At 39.9% G+C, this 21,969-nt stretch overlaps 2 protein-coding genes across 4 annotated transcripts; both read left to right on the forward strand.

The window, feature by feature from the left end:
* The first annotated feature begins 4,396 nt into the window (after positions 1-4,396).
* Positions 4,397-13,127, forward strand: oscp1a (organic solute carrier partner 1a). The gene is made up of 11 exons (XM_046860154.1): positions 4,397-4,714; positions 5,888-5,914; positions 6,130-6,284; positions 7,111-7,278; positions 7,933-8,013; positions 8,263-8,366; positions 10,920-11,048; positions 11,157-11,226; positions 11,340-11,485; positions 12,127-12,184; positions 12,807-13,127. The coding sequence occupies exons 1-11, from the start codon at positions 4,603-4,605 to the stop codon at positions 12,912-12,914; spliced, it is 1,158 nt and encodes a 385-aa protein (XP_046716110.1). The 5' UTR covers positions 4,397-4,602; the 3' UTR covers positions 12,915-13,127.
* A 138-nt stretch (positions 13,128-13,265) lies between these two features.
* lsm10 (LSM10, U7 small nuclear RNA associated) lies at positions 13,266-15,596 on the forward strand. 3 transcript variants are annotated; one of them, XM_046860155.1, is made up of 2 exons: positions 13,266-13,976; positions 14,939-15,596. In XM_046860155.1, exon 2 carries the CDS (start codon positions 14,949-14,951, stop codon positions 15,306-15,308), a length of 360 nt encoding a protein of 119 aa, XP_046716111.1. In that variant the 5' UTR covers positions 13,266-13,976; positions 14,939-14,948; the 3' UTR covers positions 15,309-15,596. The 3 variants fall into 3 exon arrangements, with proteins under 3 accessions (XP_046716111.1, XP_046716112.1, XP_046716113.1); XM_046860156.1 differs by having other exon boundaries at positions 14,942-15,596; XM_046860157.1 differs by lacking the exon at positions 13,266-13,976 and adding an exon at positions 14,016-14,284.
* The last annotated feature ends 6,373 nt before the right edge of the window (positions 15,597-21,969 follow it).

Genomic DNA, 21,969 nt, shown 5'->3' on the forward strand with positions numbered 1-21,969 from the left:
CAGTTATAAGCATTACATTTGCTGTCATCAGTCCATCATTTCATTAAATCAATTAATTTATTAACTGAATAATTACTTAATTATATCTATTATGTTCATTACTACATTACATAATTATTTTCTTACACACATTTTCCAGCAGTGGAAAAATAAAATAGTGGTTCAAACATCTACGGATGGTTATAGATTATTAAAGTTTACTGAACAGGAGTCAAATTTAAAGTATCTACACTTCAGAAGATCGATTGCTCACAGAAAAATAATAATCCAACATTTCAGTTGAACATGAATAGTGACTGTTTCATCATACAAAGAAGTCAGCGTTCTGTCATTCTCCTCGTCGTTATCTTGGGATTGCTGCATCTGTAACCTTTAGAAAATTTTCGAAAGCAGGAGAGAAACTGACCAAAGGGTAAATAGTGTCAACATCTCACTGTCACATAAACATTGTAATTCATGGAATGTAAAAACATACTGAATGCGGTTTATGTGGGGTTTATTGAATAGAATTATTAATTATTTGTTAAAAACAGTATTAAGTAATTAAAGTACTATTATATTTCATTTAAAAAAGTCTGTTTGATAATATTATTTAATCAAATTACTACAAATTACATTGTTAATTATATTTTTTAATAATAATTAGTAAATAAATGTACCATGTAATTTTACTTATATATTAAATTTCAAATTAAATCATATATATATATATATATATATATATATATATATATATATATATATATATATATATATATATATATATATATATAAATCATATTGATATAAATCCAATCAATCTGTATTTGTATAGCACGTTTTACAATGAATTTTGAGAATGTTGATGGAGAAGTATAAAGAAGGTCAAAAGGAGTTGCATTGTGTGTTTGTGGATTTAGGGAAAGCGTACGACAGGGTGGAGAGAGGAGTTGTGTCATTGTATGAGGAAGTCTGGTGTGTCAGAGAAGTATGTGAGGGTGGTGCAGGACATGTATGAGGACAGTGTGACAACAGTGAAGTGTGAAGTAGGATTGACAGACTGGTTTAAGGTGAAGGTTGGACTGCATCAAGGATCGGCTCTAAACCCTTTCCTGTTTGCAGTGGTGATGGACAGGTTGACGGACTAGGTCAGACAGGAGTCTCCATGGACTATTGTGTTTGCGGATGATATTGTGATTTGTGGTAAGAGTAGGGAGCAGGTTGAGAAGAACCTGAAGAGGTGGAGGTACACGAATGCAAACTGTAGTCCTGAGTCAGTGTAGCAGATTGTTGACATGTATCCAAATCCAAATCCTCAAAGCTCCTGTGCTTCTCAGTCATTTCATGGATCCCCAGACATTGATGTGAAACCATCCCCAGCTGCACAGAGTGGCCTCCAGTCGAAGAGAACGCCATCCTCAGGCAGGCAAATATCCCAGTTCACCGAACATTTGATATCCATGATCCCTCTGCTCTTTTACCTCAGAAACATTTCCAAAAAGTTTTCAGCCTCGACTCGACACTGAGACAAATCACATTTTCTTAAAACTTTGAAATGTTTTTAAATAGATTATTTAGATTATTAGATTTTTTCAAGTAAACCTAAATGATTATTTTAGTTTTAGCTTTAGTCCTGTCTATTATAGTGTATTTAATATAAAGAAATTATGGCTTTAAAAAATATCTTTATTGGTATCGATATCGATGATCATGGCCTTAAAAGTTCTAGGTAAAGAAGAATCGTTCCCCAATAAACATTTAGAATACTCTGAACTCTTACTACTAACTTATTCTAAATGATAACATTTTAGTACTGTGTGTTCTTCGGCAGTTCTGGTGTGTGTATGTGTGTGTGTGTGTGTGTGTGTGTGTGTGTGTGTGTGTGTGTGTGTGTCTGCACGTTCTTGCGTGCGTGCTGTAAGACTCAAAATTTGCATACCTCTCACTCTTCCTAATTTGCATATTAGCAGATGTCTTGCCCTGCAGCTAGCGGAAAGGGATTGTTGTTATCCCACGTTTCTATAAAGTATGTAATTAAAGACGGTCTCCTCTATAAAACCTCGACACTCGTGCCTAAAGCAAAACTTATTTTACAGCAGCAACTTTTAGGTTGACGAAAGAAGAAAAGTGCAGAACAAAAGAATTCACTTTTAAATTTACAATTTACATAGAAATCATTTCTATTTTAGACAATAATGGGATGATGATGGTGTAGAAAAAAACTGTGGCCTACTACTAGCAAACACAAAATAAATTGACACATGACAACACTGGAACATACACAGGACATAAAAAATGTGTGTGTGTGTGTGTGTGTGTGTGTGTGTGTGTGTCAGTCCAGTCCCTTATTGAGGAGTCAAATACTTTGTGGAAAGAAACTATTACACAGTCTGGCTTTGAGGGACAGAATTCTTCAGTACCTTGTGTGTGAGGGGTGTGTGTGAGGAGTGTGTATGAGGGGTGTGTGATCAGCTACAGCGTGGCTTTTCAGCAGCAATGTTTTGCATAAATGGTTATATAAAAGCATGGTGCCATTGTGAAAAGACAATCTGATGTATAATGGAGGTATAATGCAGAATATAGAAGTCTGATAGATGTGTAAAGTGTAAAGTCATTTATTTTTATCAATTAACAAAATGAAAAGCAAACAGAAGAAAAAACTATATTTATAATACATATAGAAATGTATATACACAAAAAAAATACCCATTTATAGTTTCTGGTCCTTACGATAGATGGGGATATTCTAATCGAAACGCTTGTGTAAGAAAACAAACAAAACTACCAAAAAAAAACAGTGAATTGCATGTGAGAAAAACAAATAGTGGAAAAGTGTGTTTTGGGCAAAAGGCGTGTCGCTTAGCAACAATTACAACCGATGATAATAACATCTTTCTCACGCTACAGGTGGGATAGAAGTGTAAACGAACAAAACAAAAACGTTTTGAACACAAATGTAAAGAGAAATGGTGATAATGCTGACAGAGTTATGGCATTTAACTGCTAATATTTATTTATTAATCATGTAGTATACAAGTCTAAGTACATGCGTCAGACATGACATTATAACATTATAACATTCTGAATGGTGAAGTGAAGAACACTATTGTTGTCTTTATCACCTGTTAGTGGGTGGATTTATTTATTACGCACCAAGTGAACATTTTGTCCTCAAAGTTGATGTAAGAAGCAAAAAAAAAGGGGCGAGCGTAAGAATTTGAGCGAGTTTGACAAATTGTGACGTCTAGACATCTGGGGCAGAGCGTCTCCAAAACTGCAGCTCTTGTGGGATGTTCCTGGTCTGCAGTGGTCCGTATCTATCAAAAGTGCTCCAGAGGTAGGAACAATGGTGAACCCTTTTCCTACAGGAACTGTACTCCTTCAAGAACTATAACAGGAACTGCACTCCTCCAGGAACTATACTTCTCCAGTAACCATAGCAGGAACTATACTTCCCCAAAATACATAGTCCTCCAGTAACAATAACATGAACTGTACTCCTCTGGGAATCATGCTCTTCCAGACCCCTTACTCTTTCAAGTACTGAGCCCCTATTGGCACCTGTACTCCTCCAGGAAACATGCTTCTCCAAGAACCATACCAGGACCCGTACTCCTCCAGGAACCATCTCTCTAGAAACCATACAATGAACCATGGTCCTAGAGAAACCATACTCCTCCGAAAAACATAGTCCTCTAGAAATCATACCAGGAAATCTACTTCTCCAGAAAATTGTACTCTATCAAAAACCATACTCCTCTTGTAACCATACCAGGAACCATATTCCTCCCGATACCCTACCAGAAACCGTTCTGCTCTATTACTGTGCTCCTCCAGGAATCATGCTCAGCCAGGAACTTTACTCTTTAAGGAAATGTGCTCCAATGATGACTATACATATACAGGAACCAGACTTTTACAAGAACTGTACCAGGAATAATGTTTCACCAGGAACCATACCCTTCCAGAAACTGTACTCCTTTAGGAATTGTGCCAGGAACCATACTCCTCCACAAACTGTACTTCTCCAAGAACTGTACCAGGAAAGGTACTCCTCCAAGGACCATATTGCAATGAGCAGGAAAACTTATTCCAGACCCCTGAACACTTCTCATTCTCTTCTTCTGTACAATGCATTACAGCCTTCTGTATACTTTTTAGACCTATTATAAGACTTGTTGATATATTTCTGTATTTACTGAATAATTATGTTACTTACACAACCTTAACTTCCCGTTGGGTATGTATGTGGATTATGACGAGCACTTCGCAAAAACACTTTTTTTTTGTTTGTTTTACTCGTGTAGTAGCGCAGTCAGTCCGCTAGGTGTCAATAATAACACTTTGCAGGTGGAATGCAGCCTCGTCGAGCCAACGAAAAAGAACCATTAAAACAGCGCCCTCTTGCAGACGCGGTTTGTAATGACACATCTGATATTGATAGTGTGTCTAATACCATTTAATTTGTTTTCTTTTTTTACAGTTAAAAAGGAAAACGCTTTAGAAGCACATTCAGATTGTTTTAAAGAATAGTTCAAATAGGTTTTAGGAGGACATAAATAAACATATAAGAAAAGAAAGAACGGACTCTGTTGTGCTGTAAACTGGTTCTAATCCTCCACCATGTCTTTGAGGACTCTGCCTTTACTGATAATAAATCTGGGAGGAGAAATGCTTTATATTTTGGACCAGAGACTCCGAGCTCAGAATCAAACAGATGATAAAATACAGAAAGGTAATTTAGTATTAGTTCCCCTCCTTTAAAAATAAATCCCTGCTCACAATGAGAGAAATGTACAGAATTCCCCATTAATAGGTGGATTAGTGTCTCCCTATTTTCCCTATTTATATATATATATAATATTTCTTCTAAAATGTTAGTATTTATTTCATTCCCACACTCCAGCAGCACCTCTCAGTTAGTGTTCAATGATTCTCATATTACATAAAAAAAAAAAGTGAGAATTTCTGAATGAAACTGATCTGAAGGCTCTGGTTTGGCGTGTTCACTTCCAGCAAATGTGCGCAGGAAGTGTGGGCAAATAATACAGCTGTGTTAGCTTTCACTTAGCAGGTTAGATTAATGCTAACCTACTGAGTGAAAGCTAATCTGACACGTTAATGCTAACCTACTGAGTGAAAGCTAATCTGACACGTTAATGCTAACCTACTGAGTGGAAGCTAATCTGACACGTTAACGCTAACCTACTGAGTGGAAGCTAATCTGACACGTTAACGCTAACCTACTGGGTGGAAGCTAATCTGACACATTAATGCTAACCTACTGAGTGGAATGAGGCCGATGACTGTAGTGTCGTCTGCACTTCAGGTGACAGAGGGTCTGTAGAGGTGCAGTTATTGGTCTACAGGGAGAAGAGCAGAGGGGAGAGAACACATCCCTGTGGGTCACCAGTGCTTGGAACAGAGCGCTGGGTTAGTTTGGTGTGGAGGAGTGTTGGGATGATGGTGTTGAAGTCCACAAACAGGATAAGTCCCTGGTTTGTTCAGGTGTTGCAGGATGAAGTGCAGTACCAGGTTCTCCTGTGTGTCCAGTCCACTGGTCCAGCAAGGGTCCAGTGATGTCCTTCAGATAAGTCAAACACCAGTCTCTCAAATGACTTCATGACCACAGATGTTAGGGCAATTGGTCAGTAGTCGTTAAGTCCAGTGATTTTTGGTTTCTTCTGGATGGGGATGATGGTGGAACGTTTGGAGCCGGCAGGCACTTCACACAGTTCCAGTGATGTGTTAAAGATCTTTGAGTAAACGCTAGACTAGCCCCCTGACACTTTGGACTACCCTGTGTTTAAACATAGACCTATAAAGTGTATAAAGTGTGTGGTGTTTTTTAATAGAGAATGAGGAATGGGTCTAGATCATGCTCTCATGCTACTTGTCCCTCCTGCAGGTTGGTCAGAGGAGGACAGGAAACGAGGTAAAGATCTGTAAGGATTGACATTAGCAGTGTCCTACACACTAAATAGCACCTTCATCATCCACCTGAGATTACAGTAGTAGTACTTTTGCTAACTGAGTTTTATTTGTATGCAAATACGTTTTTGTCCTCTGTGTTTTGTGTCTTTGATTTGAATCTCTGTGTGTGTGTGTGTGTGTGTGTGTGTGTGTGTGTGTGTGTGTGTGTGTGTGTAGTGCTGAACGATATCGTAGGCGTGATGTTCAGTAAGGCATTTATAGAGGAGACGATGCAGCCGCAGGACGTGTACTCACACAGAGCGCTGCGCTGCCTGCTCACACGTCTGGCTCATACCTCCATCATGAGGCTCAGCTCCACCAGCATGGACCGGGTAGGGAGGCTGGGGAAGGAGGGGATCGAGGAGAGTGGATATGGAGGAAGCAATGTTTTGAAGCAGTCTTGATATAAATCCCATAAAACCCAATCCCAGATGTTTTTATATATATATATTTAACTTCAGTGTGACATCATGCTAAATCCTATGATGTCATATATTTAAAATGCAGACATTCAGGGATGAGTTCCATATCATCTGCTTACAAAATCATTTATAAATGTCCAGAATTACCCATGTTGGAATCTAACACACATTCATCTCTGGATACAGGGGTCCTACTGTACTTATAGAACTATACTCTATATTGACAAAAGTATTGGGACACCTGACTTCTCCACCCATATGTGGTTCTTCCCAAATTGTTAGCACAAACTTGAAGGCACACAATTTTATAAAATATCTTTGGATGCATGAAAGTCTAACTTCACTTAAACTAGGAGACCCAAATCTGTTCCAGCATACAGCCAACTCCATTAAAATAGAGTTTACATTGGATGGAGTGGAAGATCTCCTGCTATAGAGACCTGACCCTATTGAACACCTTTTGGATGATTTAGAACACTGACTGCTCCCCAGGCCTCCTCATCTCACCTACATCAGTACCTAACACTCTTGTAACTGATTATGAAAATCCTCAAAAGCACAATCCAAAATCTAGTGGAACATCTCCAGAAAAATGGGATATAATAGAAGTTAATATAACAGTAAAATTGGGACTCAATGTGGAACAAGATGTTCAAAAAGGACTAACAAGCTGGTGTCCACAAATGTTTGACCATATCTTGTGTGTGTGTGTGTGTGTGTGTGTGTGTGTGCGCAGCTGTATGATCTGATGATGATGGCGTTTAAGTACCAGATCGTCCTCTGTCCTCGGCCAAGAGATTTGCTCCTCGTCTCCTTCAACCACATGGATGGGGTTCGGGGACTCATTAAAGACAATCCTCGCCTCATTAACTCTGTCAACGAGGCACAGCGTTTCATCATAGAGGTACCACCTTTTTACCACATAACATTTGTTAGAAATTCCCTGGTTTCAGGATGGATGGATGTAGAATGAACTTTTCTACGGTTTAAACTGCAAATAAATCTTTAATGGTGGCAGTTTCTGACCTCACATAAAATTTGTGTGTGCTTTAAGAACTTCCAATTGAACATTGTGTCCCCTTTTGTTGTTATAATCCTCCCCACGCTTATGGGAAGATGTTCCAATAGATTTCAAGATTTGTGGAGATTCTTTCAGTCACAAGGGTGTTAGTAAAGTCAGGTAGGTGAGGTGAGGAGGCCTGGGGTTCAGTCAGCATTCACATTTATCCCAAATGTGTTTAAGGGGTTTAATAGGGTCGAGGTCAGAGCGCTATAGCAGATCTTCCACATCTTTCAGCCCATGTAAAGCATATCTTCATGTAGCTGGCTTTGTGCATACTCATGCTGGAACAGGTTTGGGTCTCCTAGTTCAGTTCGTGCTACCATGCATAAATACATCCTATACAGTTGTGTTCCTCTTTGAGTTTGGAGAAAAAACCTATACGGCTGAAAAAAAGTCAGGTGTCCAAATATTTTTGGAGCTAGCTAACTAGGGAACTTTTACTTTATGAGCCTTTGTACTTCTATCATAGTTGTATTTTTTCTTGTTTTGTTTTAGACGTACACTCCTCTATCAGACGGCGAGTTTCAGCTCATACGGCAGACGCTCCTTGCTTTCTTTCAGGACATTCACATAAGGGTGAGATTCGTTTTACACAGTGTTTGTGAAAAGCTAAAAAATGGTATTTGGAAATATTCGTTTTTTGTTTTGTTCAAACCCTTTGAAAGAAGTTGGAGGTAATAAAGCTCCTCATATTACAGTATATTATACATTATTTTAATATTTGATATATTTTCTCCTTTATACCTGTACAGGAGACTGGTGTATGTAATGTGTATGTATGTATGTATGTGTTCACTGGACATCATATATGATTCCTTCTTCCAGGTTTCGATTTTCCTGAAAGGGAATCTCCAGAAAGGGGATGGGACTTTTGTGATGCCAACATCAGGGCCGGTGCCTCACGGCTCTGAGGTTCCAGGATTAATCAGGTCTTCTTCTCTGTCTACTTCTTTTACCCTGTGTGTGAATCATTATCATAGATACAGTATTACATTATCTACAAATAATATTTCATGCGGTGTTTCTTTCCATTGAAATAATTTTCTAAAATGTTCATAGAGCCACCATTTTAGCATTGTTCCAACTGCATGTTTAAATCATCACACACACACACACACACAAACACACACCTCGGCCTTGTTAGTGTCTCGAATGTGGTCTTTTGCAAATGTTCAAGATAAAAATATACAACTTTATAAAGCTAAAAGCTAAAAGCTACTTCCAGCTTCTCTTAGCTCTATCAGCTTCGGATAGGGGTGTGGCTTATTTTATCTTAGATTCTTCATTTATAAACATTGACAGCATTTCCATCTTATCCAGAGAGACTTACAAAGTACAAGTAAGTAAATGAATTCATTCTGATGCTGAAATACTAGAAATACAGTCAGTGGAAAACTCTGTTGAGAGAGTACATGCTTGGATGGAAGACTGCTGGAGAGGATGAAGGGATCTGTGATGCAGTGTTAAAGAATAGAGGGAGAATGGAGGGATCATGATACAGTGGTAAAGGATAGATGGAGCTTGTTGTAGTGGTAGAAGGATGGATAGAGCTTGTTGAAGTGGTAGGAGGATGGATGGAGCTTGTTGTAGTGGTAGAGGATGGATGGAGCTTGTTGTAGTGGTAGAGGATGGATGGAGCTTGTTGTAGTAGGAGGATGGATGGAGCTTGTTGTAGTAGTAGGAGGATGGATGGAGCTTGTTGTCGTAGTAGTAGGAGGATGGATGGAGCTTGTTGTAGTAGTAGGAGGATGGATGGAGCTTGTTGTAGTGGTAGGAGGATGGATGGAGCTTGTTGTAGTGGTAGGAGGATGGATGGAGCTTGTTGTAGTAGTAGGAGGATGGATGGAGCTTGTTGTAGTAGGAGGATGGATGGAGCTTGTTGTAGTAGTAGGAGGATGGATGGAGCTTGTTGTAGTAGGAGGATGGATGGAGCTTGTTGTAGTAGTAGGAGGATGGATGGAGCTTGTTGTAGTGGTAGGAGGATGGATGGAGCTTGTTGTAGTAGTAGGAGGATGGATGGAGCTTGTTGTAGTAGTAGGAGGATGGATGGAGCTTGTTGTAGTAGGAGGATGGATGGAGCTTGTTGTAGTAATAGGAGGTGGATGGAGTTTGTTGTAGTGGTAGGAGGATGGATGGAGCTTGTTGTAGTAGTAGGAGAATGGATGGAGCTTGTTGTAGTAGTAGGAGGTGGATGGAGCTTGTTGTAGTGGTAGGAGGATGGATGGAGCTTGTTGAAGTGGTGGGAGGATGGATGGAGCTTGTTGTAGTAATAGGAGGTGGATGGAGTTTGTTGTAGTGGTAGGAGGATGGATGGAGCTTGTTGTAGTAGTAGGAGAATGGATGGAGCTTGTTGTAGTAGTAGGAGGTGGATGGAGCTTGTTGTAGTGGTAGGAGGATGGATGGAGCTTGTTGAAGTGGTAGGAGGATGGATGGAGCTTGTTGTAGTAGTAGGAGGTGGATGGAGCTTGTTGTCGTGGTAGAGGATGGATGGAGCTTGTTGTAGTAGTAGGAGGATGGATGGAGCTTGTTGTAGTGGTAGGAGGATGGATGGAGCTTGTTGTAGTAGGAGGATGGATGGAGCTTGTTGTAGTAGTAGGAGGTGGATGGAACTTGTTGTAGTGGTAGAGGATGGATGGAGCTTGTTGCAGTGGAAGAGTATGGATGAAGCTTGTTGAAGTGGTAGGAGGATGGATGAAGCTTGTTGTAGTGGTAGGAGTATGGATGGAGCTTGTTGTAGTAGTAGGAGGATGGATGGAGCTTGTTGTAGTGGTAGGAGGATGGATGGAGCTTGTTGTAGTAGTAGGAGGATGGATGGAGTTTGTTGTAGTAGTAGGAGGATGGATGGAGCTTGTTGTAGGGCAGGGTGAGACTGTTTTGTGTTTTAAAACTGATGTGGACAGCTATAGAAAGCCAGTGAAAGGATTCATTCCGCATCAGTTGCAGAGGTCGAATGTCATTCTCCTAATATTTTGAAAGGAAAAATCAACATGAATGAGAGATCTGCCTGACATTGTCAATTGTCTAATTAAGCAGTATTTATGTAAAAATGGTGACACTGTGCTGAATCATCTCAGTCCTGTGTGTAATGTTTTAAAATCACAGTCTGCATAATGCTAAACTGAAATATTCAGATAATCTTTAGATTAAAAAAAAAAAAAATTACATCCAATAAGGACCAAGTTTCCCAAAAGCATTCCCACACAAAGATAATCCTTAAATGGTCAAGCAAGCAAGCTTGAAGCTGTTGGAGTTAACTCCTGGTGCCATTCTTCTTTCTCTTTCTCATTGAAACGGTTTTTTCTCCAGTTCATCAGATTTATCTTGATTTGATCAAACTCACTATATTCACTATATAAGTTCCACCACACTCAAAAATCCCCCATGTAGCTCATTGAGGTCATTATGAAATGCCTACCTCTGAGATCACACCTGAACTTCCAATCACAATACAGTATTTAACTACGCTATCTTTTCTGCCTCAGGTACTTTAACATTCGAGGCAGGGTGGTGAGGCGGCGTGAATTTGTGAGCGGAGGCAGCTACGCCAGCTCCTTGAGAGACGCTTCATTCGATGTGTCTGGAGACCGAGTGACACGTCTGGGCACTAACATGTAAACAGCAGTAAACCTGAATTATAAGTTGTAAGAGTAGTGTGTGTGTGGAGCGGAATAGAGTTCTCCTTCATGTTCCTTTGATGTACAAACCCTGTGCTCATGCAGGTACGCTGAGAGCTCAGCTGAGGACACACACACCTCTGCAAGCTCCAAACACACATGTAGAAGTGAACAGGTGAACGTTTAGCTTCATCAACAGTGTTTCATATGGTGCCATATTATTTACACGTTTATGACTGGTGTGTGTGTGTGTGTGTGTGTGTGTGTGTGTGTGTGTGTGTTGAGCAGGTTACAGATGATCCTAACCCTCTGGCTAAAGCCGAGCTGAACCTGTTGGCCAAGCTGATGGGACAGGTGGAGGTTTGTGATTTTGTTGGTGATGATGGAGGGATGAGAGTGAATCTGTTTCCCTCACAGCAGGAGGAAGATGAGGAGTGAGTACACGTCAGCTCTCAGACTTACAGCCAATGTACTTCACGATGTTCATGCGAGATCAGATGCACGTACTGTATCCTGCAGTGTATTTGCTGTGTAGTAACATTTATAAACTCTTCTCTTATTTTGTTCTTACTTTCTCGTCTTTTCTCATTTTTTCACATTACTTATTTTATTTTCACATCTACTCTCTTACCTTCTCTTCTCATCTCTTTTATTTTTACATCTCCTCTCTTACCCTTTTATCTCTTCTCATATTTTTTCCTTCTCTTCTCTTCTCCTGCTTTTTTCATCATCCCTTTTTTTCATCTTTTTTACATTTCCTCTATCTTACTCGTACATTTCTCCTCTCTTTTCCTCTTCTCACCTCATCTTTTCTCCTGTCTCCCTTTCTCTCTTTTTTCTCATATCTTCTCCTCTATCCACTTCTCTTTTCTTGATATAATGTAATTATAGTGCATATACATTTTCAATTGCATCTATGAAAGCTAATAAAATGTATTATCAGTAGAGATGTTTGTAGTTATCATGTCTGACTATAATGATGATATTGATGATGATGAGGAGGAGGAGGAGGACGAGGAAGGGGGGTGAGGGTGATGTTTGTACGCTGTGTTTGAGAAGCTCTGTGTCTCTACAGGGGAAGGCTTTCCAGGAAAGATGAGGCGTTTGGTGTGGTGAACATTCAGGCTGTGAAGGTGAACCCTGAGGCCATGCTTCATATTTGCATATTTACTCTGTGTGTGTGTGTGTGTGTGTGTGTGTGTGTGTGTGTGTGTGTGTGTGTGTGTGTGTGTGCGCATGTCTCCTGGATGGGTGGAGTAGTATTACTGCAGTCACATGGGGTTTATAAAACCTGCTCTTTTCATTCTTTTCTCTCTTATCTTCACTTCTTCCATATCCCCCTCTCTTTCCTTTTCTGCTCTTCTCCTCTGTTCCCTTAATCCCATTGTCTTTTCTTTTCTCTTCTCTTCTTTACACCCCTCAGATGTGTGTGTTTTGTTGAACGTCTGACTGTAATTGTCGGTATGTTACACGGTTTGCAGATGATTTCCTCCTAAATACTGTGTGAGATCGAGGCAGAAACGAGATCTCTCGTGACCTTCACACTCTAATGTCTCTAATCTGCCTCATAAAGACTCTGTGATGTTACTCTCAGTCTGAGTTCTCCTGGCAATCAACATTCTTTGTCTGAAATTGACAAGACACATTTGATTATGACACGGGACTTTATAGAGAAATTAACATAAGACACACACACACACACACACACACAGGTGTTTGAATCTATGTATTAAAGCGCTTTGTGTTTACCTGCAGGCTGACACAGCACTGACTCACATCGCTGCCCAGTTCACCGATCAGGACCAAGACGAGAGACTCAGCAACAAAGGAGAAGATCTGCTGGCCATGATGGACGACCTCTAAACCACAGAAATACAGTATTTCCTCGGATATCATGGGGGTTACGTTCCAGAAACTGAAAACCGCAATAACGGGCCCTGAATACCAATACTTCATTTCATAAACCTTAAATTTGACCAAAATCACACACTACATGCACAAAAACTCTGAATAAACACATGTAGTGTTTAATATAATAACAAATAGATTAAAATAAATGAAAAGTAGTGTACTGTATACTGCGTTTAAACCATCCTTTGGCTTGAAATTCCTCGGAGTCTGCTGATGTCCCTGGTTGTGGTTCTTCAGTACAAGTTCTAGCTGTACTATTTGTACCTTCTGCTTGATCTCCTTTACGTTTAGACATGAATTTGTTGTACAGTTGTCGCGCCAGTTGTCCTCTTCTATCGCTTCGTTACCAGAAGCTGTTGCTGGAGCATGTTTTGGGGCTTTTTGACTCTACTGTACAGAGAATACTGTATAAATTCACTCGAGTAATACAGTAAAGTTTCACCTAACAACACGTCATAGCCACAATAATCAGATAGTTATGTTATGTACTTTATTTTCATAAATACAGGAATAAGAGCTTTACACTCTCTCGGCATTTGGACAAGTAGTTTCTCTAAACTTTCAGCTAAAATACTTTTCCACCTGTTGTAAAACTGGCCAAAGGTGTTCTCCAGTAGTTGGGAGATTTCTTTTTGCTCCAGTTCATCCCAGAGCAGTTCAATAGGATTTAGGTTCAGTGACTGGGCAGACCGTTCCATGATAGATATCACTCCAGACAACTGGATAATGAGCTCGGACGTACGCTTGGGCTCATTGTCTTGTTGTACGGTGGAGTCGGTTCCAATGAACCGCAGTCCAGATGGAATTGTATGCTGTTGAAGTATGGAATGGTAGCCATGTTGGTTCTGGAGTCATTTCACTTTCCCGAATAAGTCTCCAGCCGCTAGGGGGCAGACAACGCGCTTCGGGGTGAAAATAAATGACGTCACCACTGACAACACCGAAGTAGGGGGCGGAACAACGGGACTGCTGTTGGGCGGAAATGTTACAGCGCCTACAAATGCGACAATTCAGGTAACAAGAAACAGCCAGTAAAGGCATTTAGTACTTATTAATTGTGCAATTAATTAATTAAAAAATATTAACAGATTTAAATTTCATTAAAAACTTTCTCCTGTTTTATTGTTTAATAGAACAAAACCCGCGTGTAGCCTGGGCCAATCCCAAACTGAGCTGTAGTGCACTAGGGAGGGTATAAATTACAGTCAGAGTAGAGCCCTGTGTAGTGCGATAGGGCGCAGAGAGGATTTAGGACAAGGCCGTGTAGTTGTAATGTGGAGTTGGTGGCTGTTTGTACTTCCGGTTAGCATGATGCTAAACAGGTGTCTGAGCATGTTGGCTATATTATCTGGCGTTTCAGTTACAATGCAGTTTATTTATTATTATTATTAGATATTACTGTTTAATATTTATTTCTAATTAAAGTATTAAAGAGTTTAACACAGCCTGTTGTTTTGTATGGGTTTCCTCCGGGTTCTCCGGTTTCCTCCTACAACATTCCAGTTTACTGAAGATGAAGGAATAAAAGGGAGATTTGTAATATGTTATAAAATGAGTTTAAAAGTGTTTGATAGCAATATTAAAACCTCAACACTATTATTAATAATAAACAATGCAAACAGAAGTTTTCTTTTGAGATAAAAATATATATTATTCGTTTTTTAATTGAATTATAAAGGTTTTATTTTTGTATCTTTTTTTTTTACTATGTTGTTTTTAATTTGTTTTCTTTTTTATTTAGTTTTTGTTTAAAAGATGTATTTTTGTTGGTTTTGTTTGTTTTAAACTCTTGGATATGAGGATAAATATATATATATATTATTCTTAAATCCTTTTACACATAGCTATATGAAATGTGTTTGTGTTGTTATCATGTAGATTATAAGATGTGGATTTAATTTCAGTAATGAATATATTTCATTGCATGTTTAATGCTGTGTGTGTGTGTGTGTGTGTGTGTGTGCGCGTGTGTGCAGCAGATAATCGATGGCGACTCAGTCGATCGCCGAGCGCACCATCTCTGAGAACAGCCTGGTGGTGCTGTTACAGGGTCTGCACGGTCAGGTGACCACGGTGGATCTGCGGGACGAGAGCACGGCACGGGGTCGCGTCCTCAACGTGGACGCCTTCATGAACGTGCGTCTGGAGGACGTGGTGTACCGAGACAGACGGGGGAACGTTTCAGAGATGGCCGACCTGTTTGTGACGGGTCGTAACGTGCGTTACGTCCACATTCCTGACCATGTGGACATTGTAGAGACCATACAGAGCCAGCTGGAGAAGATCCGCAGAGTGCGCTGCTTCACTGAGAAGGGGAGGAAGGAGTACAGCAAGAAGAAAAAATAACCAGGAGCAATTTCTGTTCGAGAGATGTTTTGTTTTGGGTAGATTTTTGTGTGAACGGTGAGCAGAAGCTAATAATCACTTCCATGTGACGTCACAGACGTTTCTGTTGTTCCTGTGTGACGGATGACGTAAAACATTCTGACCAATGAGAAGAGCTTTCTTTAACACCTCAACATTATGTTGTGAGGCTTTGTATCAACACACACACACACACTCCATCAGGTTCATTCAGACATGCGAAAAGGTTCTTTGAGGTGTTTGTGCAAATACACAATCATTGAGAATGGGTTTGGGTTTCTTTAATCAGCTCACTAGGCCTCAGAAAAGCGCATACAGACGTAACTGCTATAATATAGAACATTAATTTCGTTAAAAACATTTTTTTATACAGCGCTTTTAACAACACTGTCCCAAAACAGACTTTTTTATACATACAATTTTCCAAGGTAAACAGATTTTCTTTTTTTCCACGGTCAATAAAATCTAATACTTAATTAATGAGGTGATACAGAAAACTGCTGAAATGAAACCATTGAACAACACAAGACTCTCCGAGTCTGCACTTGTTAGTAGGTTCTGGTCCCAATGCCTCCCTGTAGCCTAAACTACAGCTGGCTGAAGGATCGCTAACTAAACAGTTCCAAATCTTCTCATTCTCTCTCCGAAAGCATCATCATATCTAACCAATGAAGGATATAAGGATAGATAACAAATAAATAATCAGGGCGTAAAGCTGCAGAGTAGAAGACAGGATTAAACAAAGTGAGACAAATCCGTTAGTAATGATCGTGGCAGGTGTAAACGGTGAGCGCTTTATATATTTACAGGTCCAGCTTTGCTAGTTTCCCTGTTTGAATACAGACTACTGCCACCTGCTGGTATAAGAGAGTTATGTTTGGTGCATCAGCTGCGCCTGACTAATAATTGTTTTAATTCGCAGCACAATCCGAAGATTCTGATTAATTAAAGATGCTAAAAATCGGCCCCATTAATCCCTCACAGGTATAACGCTTAATGTAGAATAAATATATAGAATTGAATGTACAAAAAAATGTTACATGGTATTGAGACGCCTGACCTTCCCAGCAGTATGTGGTTCTTCCTCAAAATGTTACCACAATCATGGAGACACACAATAGTATCAGACATTTCACATCAATTCATTTTCTCTTCAGTTAAACTATGATATCCAAACATGTTCCAGCATGACAATGCCTCAGTGCACAAAGCCCAAGCTCCAGGAGGATCTGCTTTACATTAGTTGGAGTGGAAGATCTGCTCTATAGCTCCACTTATGTTGAACACCTTTTGAATGAACACTGACTGCACCCCGGGTCGCCTCACCTTCTCACCTACATCAGAACCTGACTTTAGTAAACAACCCTGGCTGAATGGATCTCTGGAACATCTAATGGAACATTTCCCCAGAAGAGTGGAAGTTCATGTAGCAGAAATGGGACTAAAAAGGGATGCTCAAAAAGCACATACCAATCTTACATATGTAGAATTGATCACATGGTTCTGGATTAACGTTTTCACCATCTGTTGATCCCTTAACATTTTTGGATCACGTTTGTTTTGCAGGAACATTAGGTTTCTTCTTAAAAATACAGATGTGCTGATATGGTTTGCTGAACATGTTCTGTTGCTTATTGGATATGTCTCGCAGATGTTGATGGAACCATAGTGGATTATGTAAATCCCCATATGTTGCTCATCAGTCTCTGAAACACAGTTTAGTCTACAAACACACACGATCTAGACTCGGTGATGAAGATGAAGAAGAGGTCCATTGTTTTTTCTTTAGCTCTCCTCTGTGTTATTGTCTGACTCTGAGGTTTTATAGTTAAAAGTGGATCTATTTAAATGAGTATTTTTGTTGCCAGAGCTGCTGTGGCAGAGCTGACGCTTAATCACCACATAATAACAGAGTGTGAGTTCCTGTTCACACTCACAGCCCAGTAAAAACAACACTATTTCAAGCAACAGACACAATAAAAAGCCCCACTAGAAGGATTTAATACGAGAGGAATGTAGTTTTTCATGGGCAATATGAGTACAGTAAAGCATGACTTCATGCCAAATATATATATAAATATATATATTATATGTACTGCAGCTTCATGGGTTTATGTAAGTCCTTGCAAACACATGGTTTCTCCCTAATGCCTCACGAGTTTGTGTCTATATGGAGTTCATTTCTACTATAATAAAAATTAATTGTACATAAAATCCAATATTATTTAATTTATTGTAAAATCTGTACCTTGACTAATTTTTGTCTATTTAAATACCCACACCTGGACCCTCCCCTCACCCTTCAAGAACCATAAATTTGCCCCCACTCCTTCAGCTTTCAGGTTCTATATACACTCGTTCCAAAAGTATTGGGTCACCTGCCCTTTCCTGATATATGTGGTTCTTCTCCATACTGTCCAAGCGTCTTTAGAAACGCTATAATAAGGTTTTGCGTTCACTTGAACTTGAAAACCCAAACCTGTTCCAGCATGGCGATGCCCCTGTGCACAAAGTGAGCTCCTTGAAGATCTGGTTTACATGGGAAGGAAGATCTCCTGCTCTGATCTCATCCCTACTGAACACATTTGGGATGAATGTGAACGCTGACTGCACCCCAGGTCTCCTCACTTCCATCAGTACCTGCCTTTCATAACACCCTTGTGGCTGAACACAAAATATCCATCAGCACACAACAAAATCTCATGGAACATCTTCCCAGAAGAGTGGAGGGAATTATAGGAGAAAATTGGGACTATATGTGGGATCACATACTGTATTTATGACCAGGTGACCCAATACTTTGGAAATATAGTGTGTGTGTGTGTGTGTATATATATATATGGACATCCCTCTCAGCTCTCAAGTGTCATCATCATATGTTCACTCCTCTCATCTGCAACATAAACACATACGCTCTAAACCTCATCCCGTGATCATTTTGAAGGCCGGTTGCCGATGCTAGAGCAGGTTTTATGGCACAGCCCCATGTTTAGTGTATACGTGTGTATATAAAGTGTGATTCTCTAACTGACATAAACACAAAGAGCTCTTTTAGTGGCAGAGGTTCTCCACAGCTATTTCCTGTTCCACCCTCACAGTTTGAATTTTCTCTCTTTCCTTCTCTCCCAGTCCGGCATAAGTCAACATTGATCCAGATTCCTGTATAGAGTAACGACCTTCAGATGACGCCGAACAAGTGTCCAATTTGTACGAATGTAAAAAATGTACCAGTGCAACATTTACACCGTAAACATTAAAACCTGTGTCTGGATCTTGCATCTACAGTTCACTTCATGCTGCACCATTAATCTTTTGTTACAGACATGTCACATAAATGGTAAGACATAAGATGTAGTTTTTCATACTCTGTACACAGATCAGGCATAACATTATAACACTGAGTGGTGAAGTGAAGAACACTGATTATCTTCATCATGGCACCTGTTAGTGGGTGGATTTATTTATTAGACAACAAGTGAACATTTTGTCCTCAAAGTTGACGTGTTAGAAGCAGGAAAAATGGGCGAGTGTAAAGATTTGATTTCTCATATTGCTAACCTGTTGGGGGCAGTGCAGTTTTCTCCTTTACAGGATAAGAATGATCTGGGCATTTCTATCCATGAAGATCACACAGGAGCAAAACCAAGCAACTGATCCAAATTTCAATTCAATGGCTCTAGTAGCCACAAGGCATTGTAGCAAAGAAAGCTTATGATCACATAATGGTTAAAGGCAATGAATATCATGACCAAAGTGCAAGCAGAGACTTTGACAAGACTAGCTATGACCGCAGAATTAAAGGGGGAGCCAGAAGGTAACACACACATGAGGGCAGATGGAACATAAAGCTGCAGCCTCTCCATCAACAACAAACCGGACTGAACTCATCATTAGAGTGGGGATGATTAGATCCAAACACACCAGTTACAGTGATTGGAAGATCGGATAATTTTAGTTACTTGGTTCTTTGAATCTCGTTCATCGAAATGAACAAATCGTTTAGATCATTTATTTCTTTCCCTTGATCAGAAATAAAACAAAATGTTACATGTTCAATAAGCCGATCCCCCAACACATCTGTTCACATCTGTTCTGATCAACAGAATGAGTAGCTCACCTCTCATATCTTTTGGTTTGTGCCAGTAGGTCTTTTGTCACATGACTCCCATAATTATTGTAACAATAATTGTTAAGATCCAGAAAAAATAATTTGATCGTTTGCATTGTGTAGCGCCTATGGGAGTCATGTGATCAAATTTGATTTAATTTGATTTGATTTGATAAAAGAACAAACGACTCGGACCAGAGGACTCATGAGATGAACTACTCAATTCTGTTTCCTGTACATAACCTACAGAGATTTAGTGATGCTTTGCTCACGTGTGTCCAGTAAAAAAATGAACAAATCAGTCTTCGAGACTAATCGAGTCACATTAAAGACTCGTTCAAAATGAACGAATCGTTCATGAACGACTCATCACCACCCAGTTCACCAGAAGGCTCTACAGTGCTGAATTCACTCGACTGTAAAACTTTCCTACATATTTTCCTACAAAAGGCAAAACCAGACGTGAAGGCACTTATCAAACCCTGTTCTGTATAAGATAACCTTGGAGACAATGACATGGCTTGATTTGACCTGCCAACCCTCAAGAAATAAATCAAGTCTCTTCTCTTTCCCAGCAACCAGGTGGTGAAATAAACATGTCTTTGATGTCTGAACAACTGAGTCACAGAGTGTCTCCTGAAAAACTCTAAAGACTCACCTCGATTTCTATTAAACCAAGCACTCAAGCACTGGAAAACTTCTGACATGGTATTAGTTTAATGGCATTCTTAAACCCTGACCCTGGCCCTGACCCTGACCCAGACCCCAACCCAGACCCTGACCCAGACCCTGACCCTGACCTGTTTGTACTAGAATGTTTGTACTACTTGTCTACTACAATACACACAAACGTAAATTAGTTATAATGTGTTAGTGCTGTCCGAAAGCCTCTACTGTGGCTGTATATGTGTGTGTGTGTGTGTGTGTGTGTGTGTGTGTGTGTGTGTGTGTGTGTATGAGTATAATGTACACACACACAGACTGTTTAAATTTCCTAGGACATCTGGTGGCCTGAAAATATGGCCTACAGAGTTAAAGAGAGCTGAAGGAGCTGGGTCTGTCCGGAGTTTAGGGAAGGGTGTGTGTTTTAAGTGTGTGTGTGGGTGTAAATTACAGTCGAACTTTAACACTCCTCCCTTTGCTTTTACACTCACGCCGACAACAACCTCCTCTCGACGTGTGTGTATGTGTGTGTGTGTGTGTGTGTGTGTGTGTGTGTGTGTGGACACTGAGAGAAAGAAAGTGCAAGAAACAAAAATAGAGGAAGAGACCCAAGTCAGAAAGAGATGAACATAAAGGTGTAGATAATGAAGAAAAAAGAATGACTAGGCAAGATGAGAAAGAAAGAGAGAAAAAAGACCAAAGGGAAAAATAGTATTGTAAGAAATATAAAACAGAGAGAGAGAGAGAGAGAGAGAGAGTGGTGTGGGGGAAAAAGAATGAAGTAGAACATAGAGGGAAAAATGAGGGACATTATGAATAGACAAATAAAAAAATGACAACAATGACGCAGGATATTTTTTTCATCCACAATTATTGTTGTTGTTGTTGATGGTGGTGGTGGTGGTGGTTCTGGTGCTGGTTCTGGTGCTGGTTCTGGTGCTGGTGGTCTATTCTCTTAAAGTTTAAGGCAACTATGAGTCATTATTCTTTATATTATAATTAATATTCTATGTAGAAACCAAACCACATGGTGCTTCCTTAACAAATACACTATAAGACCTAAAGTATTGGGACACCTGACTTTCCCAGCCATATGGGGATATTACCACATATGGAGATATTACCACTTTGTTACCACAAAGTTGGATGCAGTAAAATAAAATATTTTCTTCAGAAGACCCAAACCTGCTCCAGCATTACAATGCCCCTGTGCACAAAGCCAGCTCCATGGAGATCTGATGTACATTGGTCACCTACATCAGTTCCTGACTTTACTAACACTTTACATGTGACTGAATGAATCTCTACAAATCTTAACAAAAATCTAGTGGAGCCTCTCCCCAGAAGAGTGAAGGTTCTTATTACAGCAAATGAGCAATGAATGTGGAATGGGATGTACAAAATTCACATACAAATCTCCAACTTTGTGCTAACAGTTTGGGTAAGAACCACATATGGCTGTGTGTTCAAAAACTTTTGGCCAAATCATCTAGCTTCTGTTTTCACTTACGTTATAGCAGCTGTAAACAGTCCTCCTCTGATGTAAGATGAGTGAAATGATCTAACGGTTGTATTTAAAATCCAAATTCTCTCCGGAAGATGTCAGAAAACAGAAGATGTGACCAAAATGTTTCGAGACTAGTTTTAAATTAGTCCAACAGATGGCAGCACAAGACTGCACGCACAGTCACAGGGAGCACCGGCCTTCATAAGTCAGTGTGGTGAAAGACTGTGTACATTGAGAGCTGTGCAACCGATGCATTAGCACAGCCGCTATTCTGATATCTGCAAACCCTGTCACCAAGCTCACCTCACACGTGAGTTTCTCACCAGAAACACCATGATCTCACTTCCGCATCCACCCTACCCTCC

The sequence above is a fragment of the Silurus meridionalis genome, chromosome 10 (genome assembly GCF_014805685.1).
Source record: "Silurus meridionalis isolate SWU-2019-XX chromosome 10, ASM1480568v1, whole genome shotgun sequence".
Taxonomy (NCBI): domain Eukaryota; kingdom Metazoa; phylum Chordata; class Actinopteri; order Siluriformes; family Siluridae; genus Silurus; species Silurus meridionalis.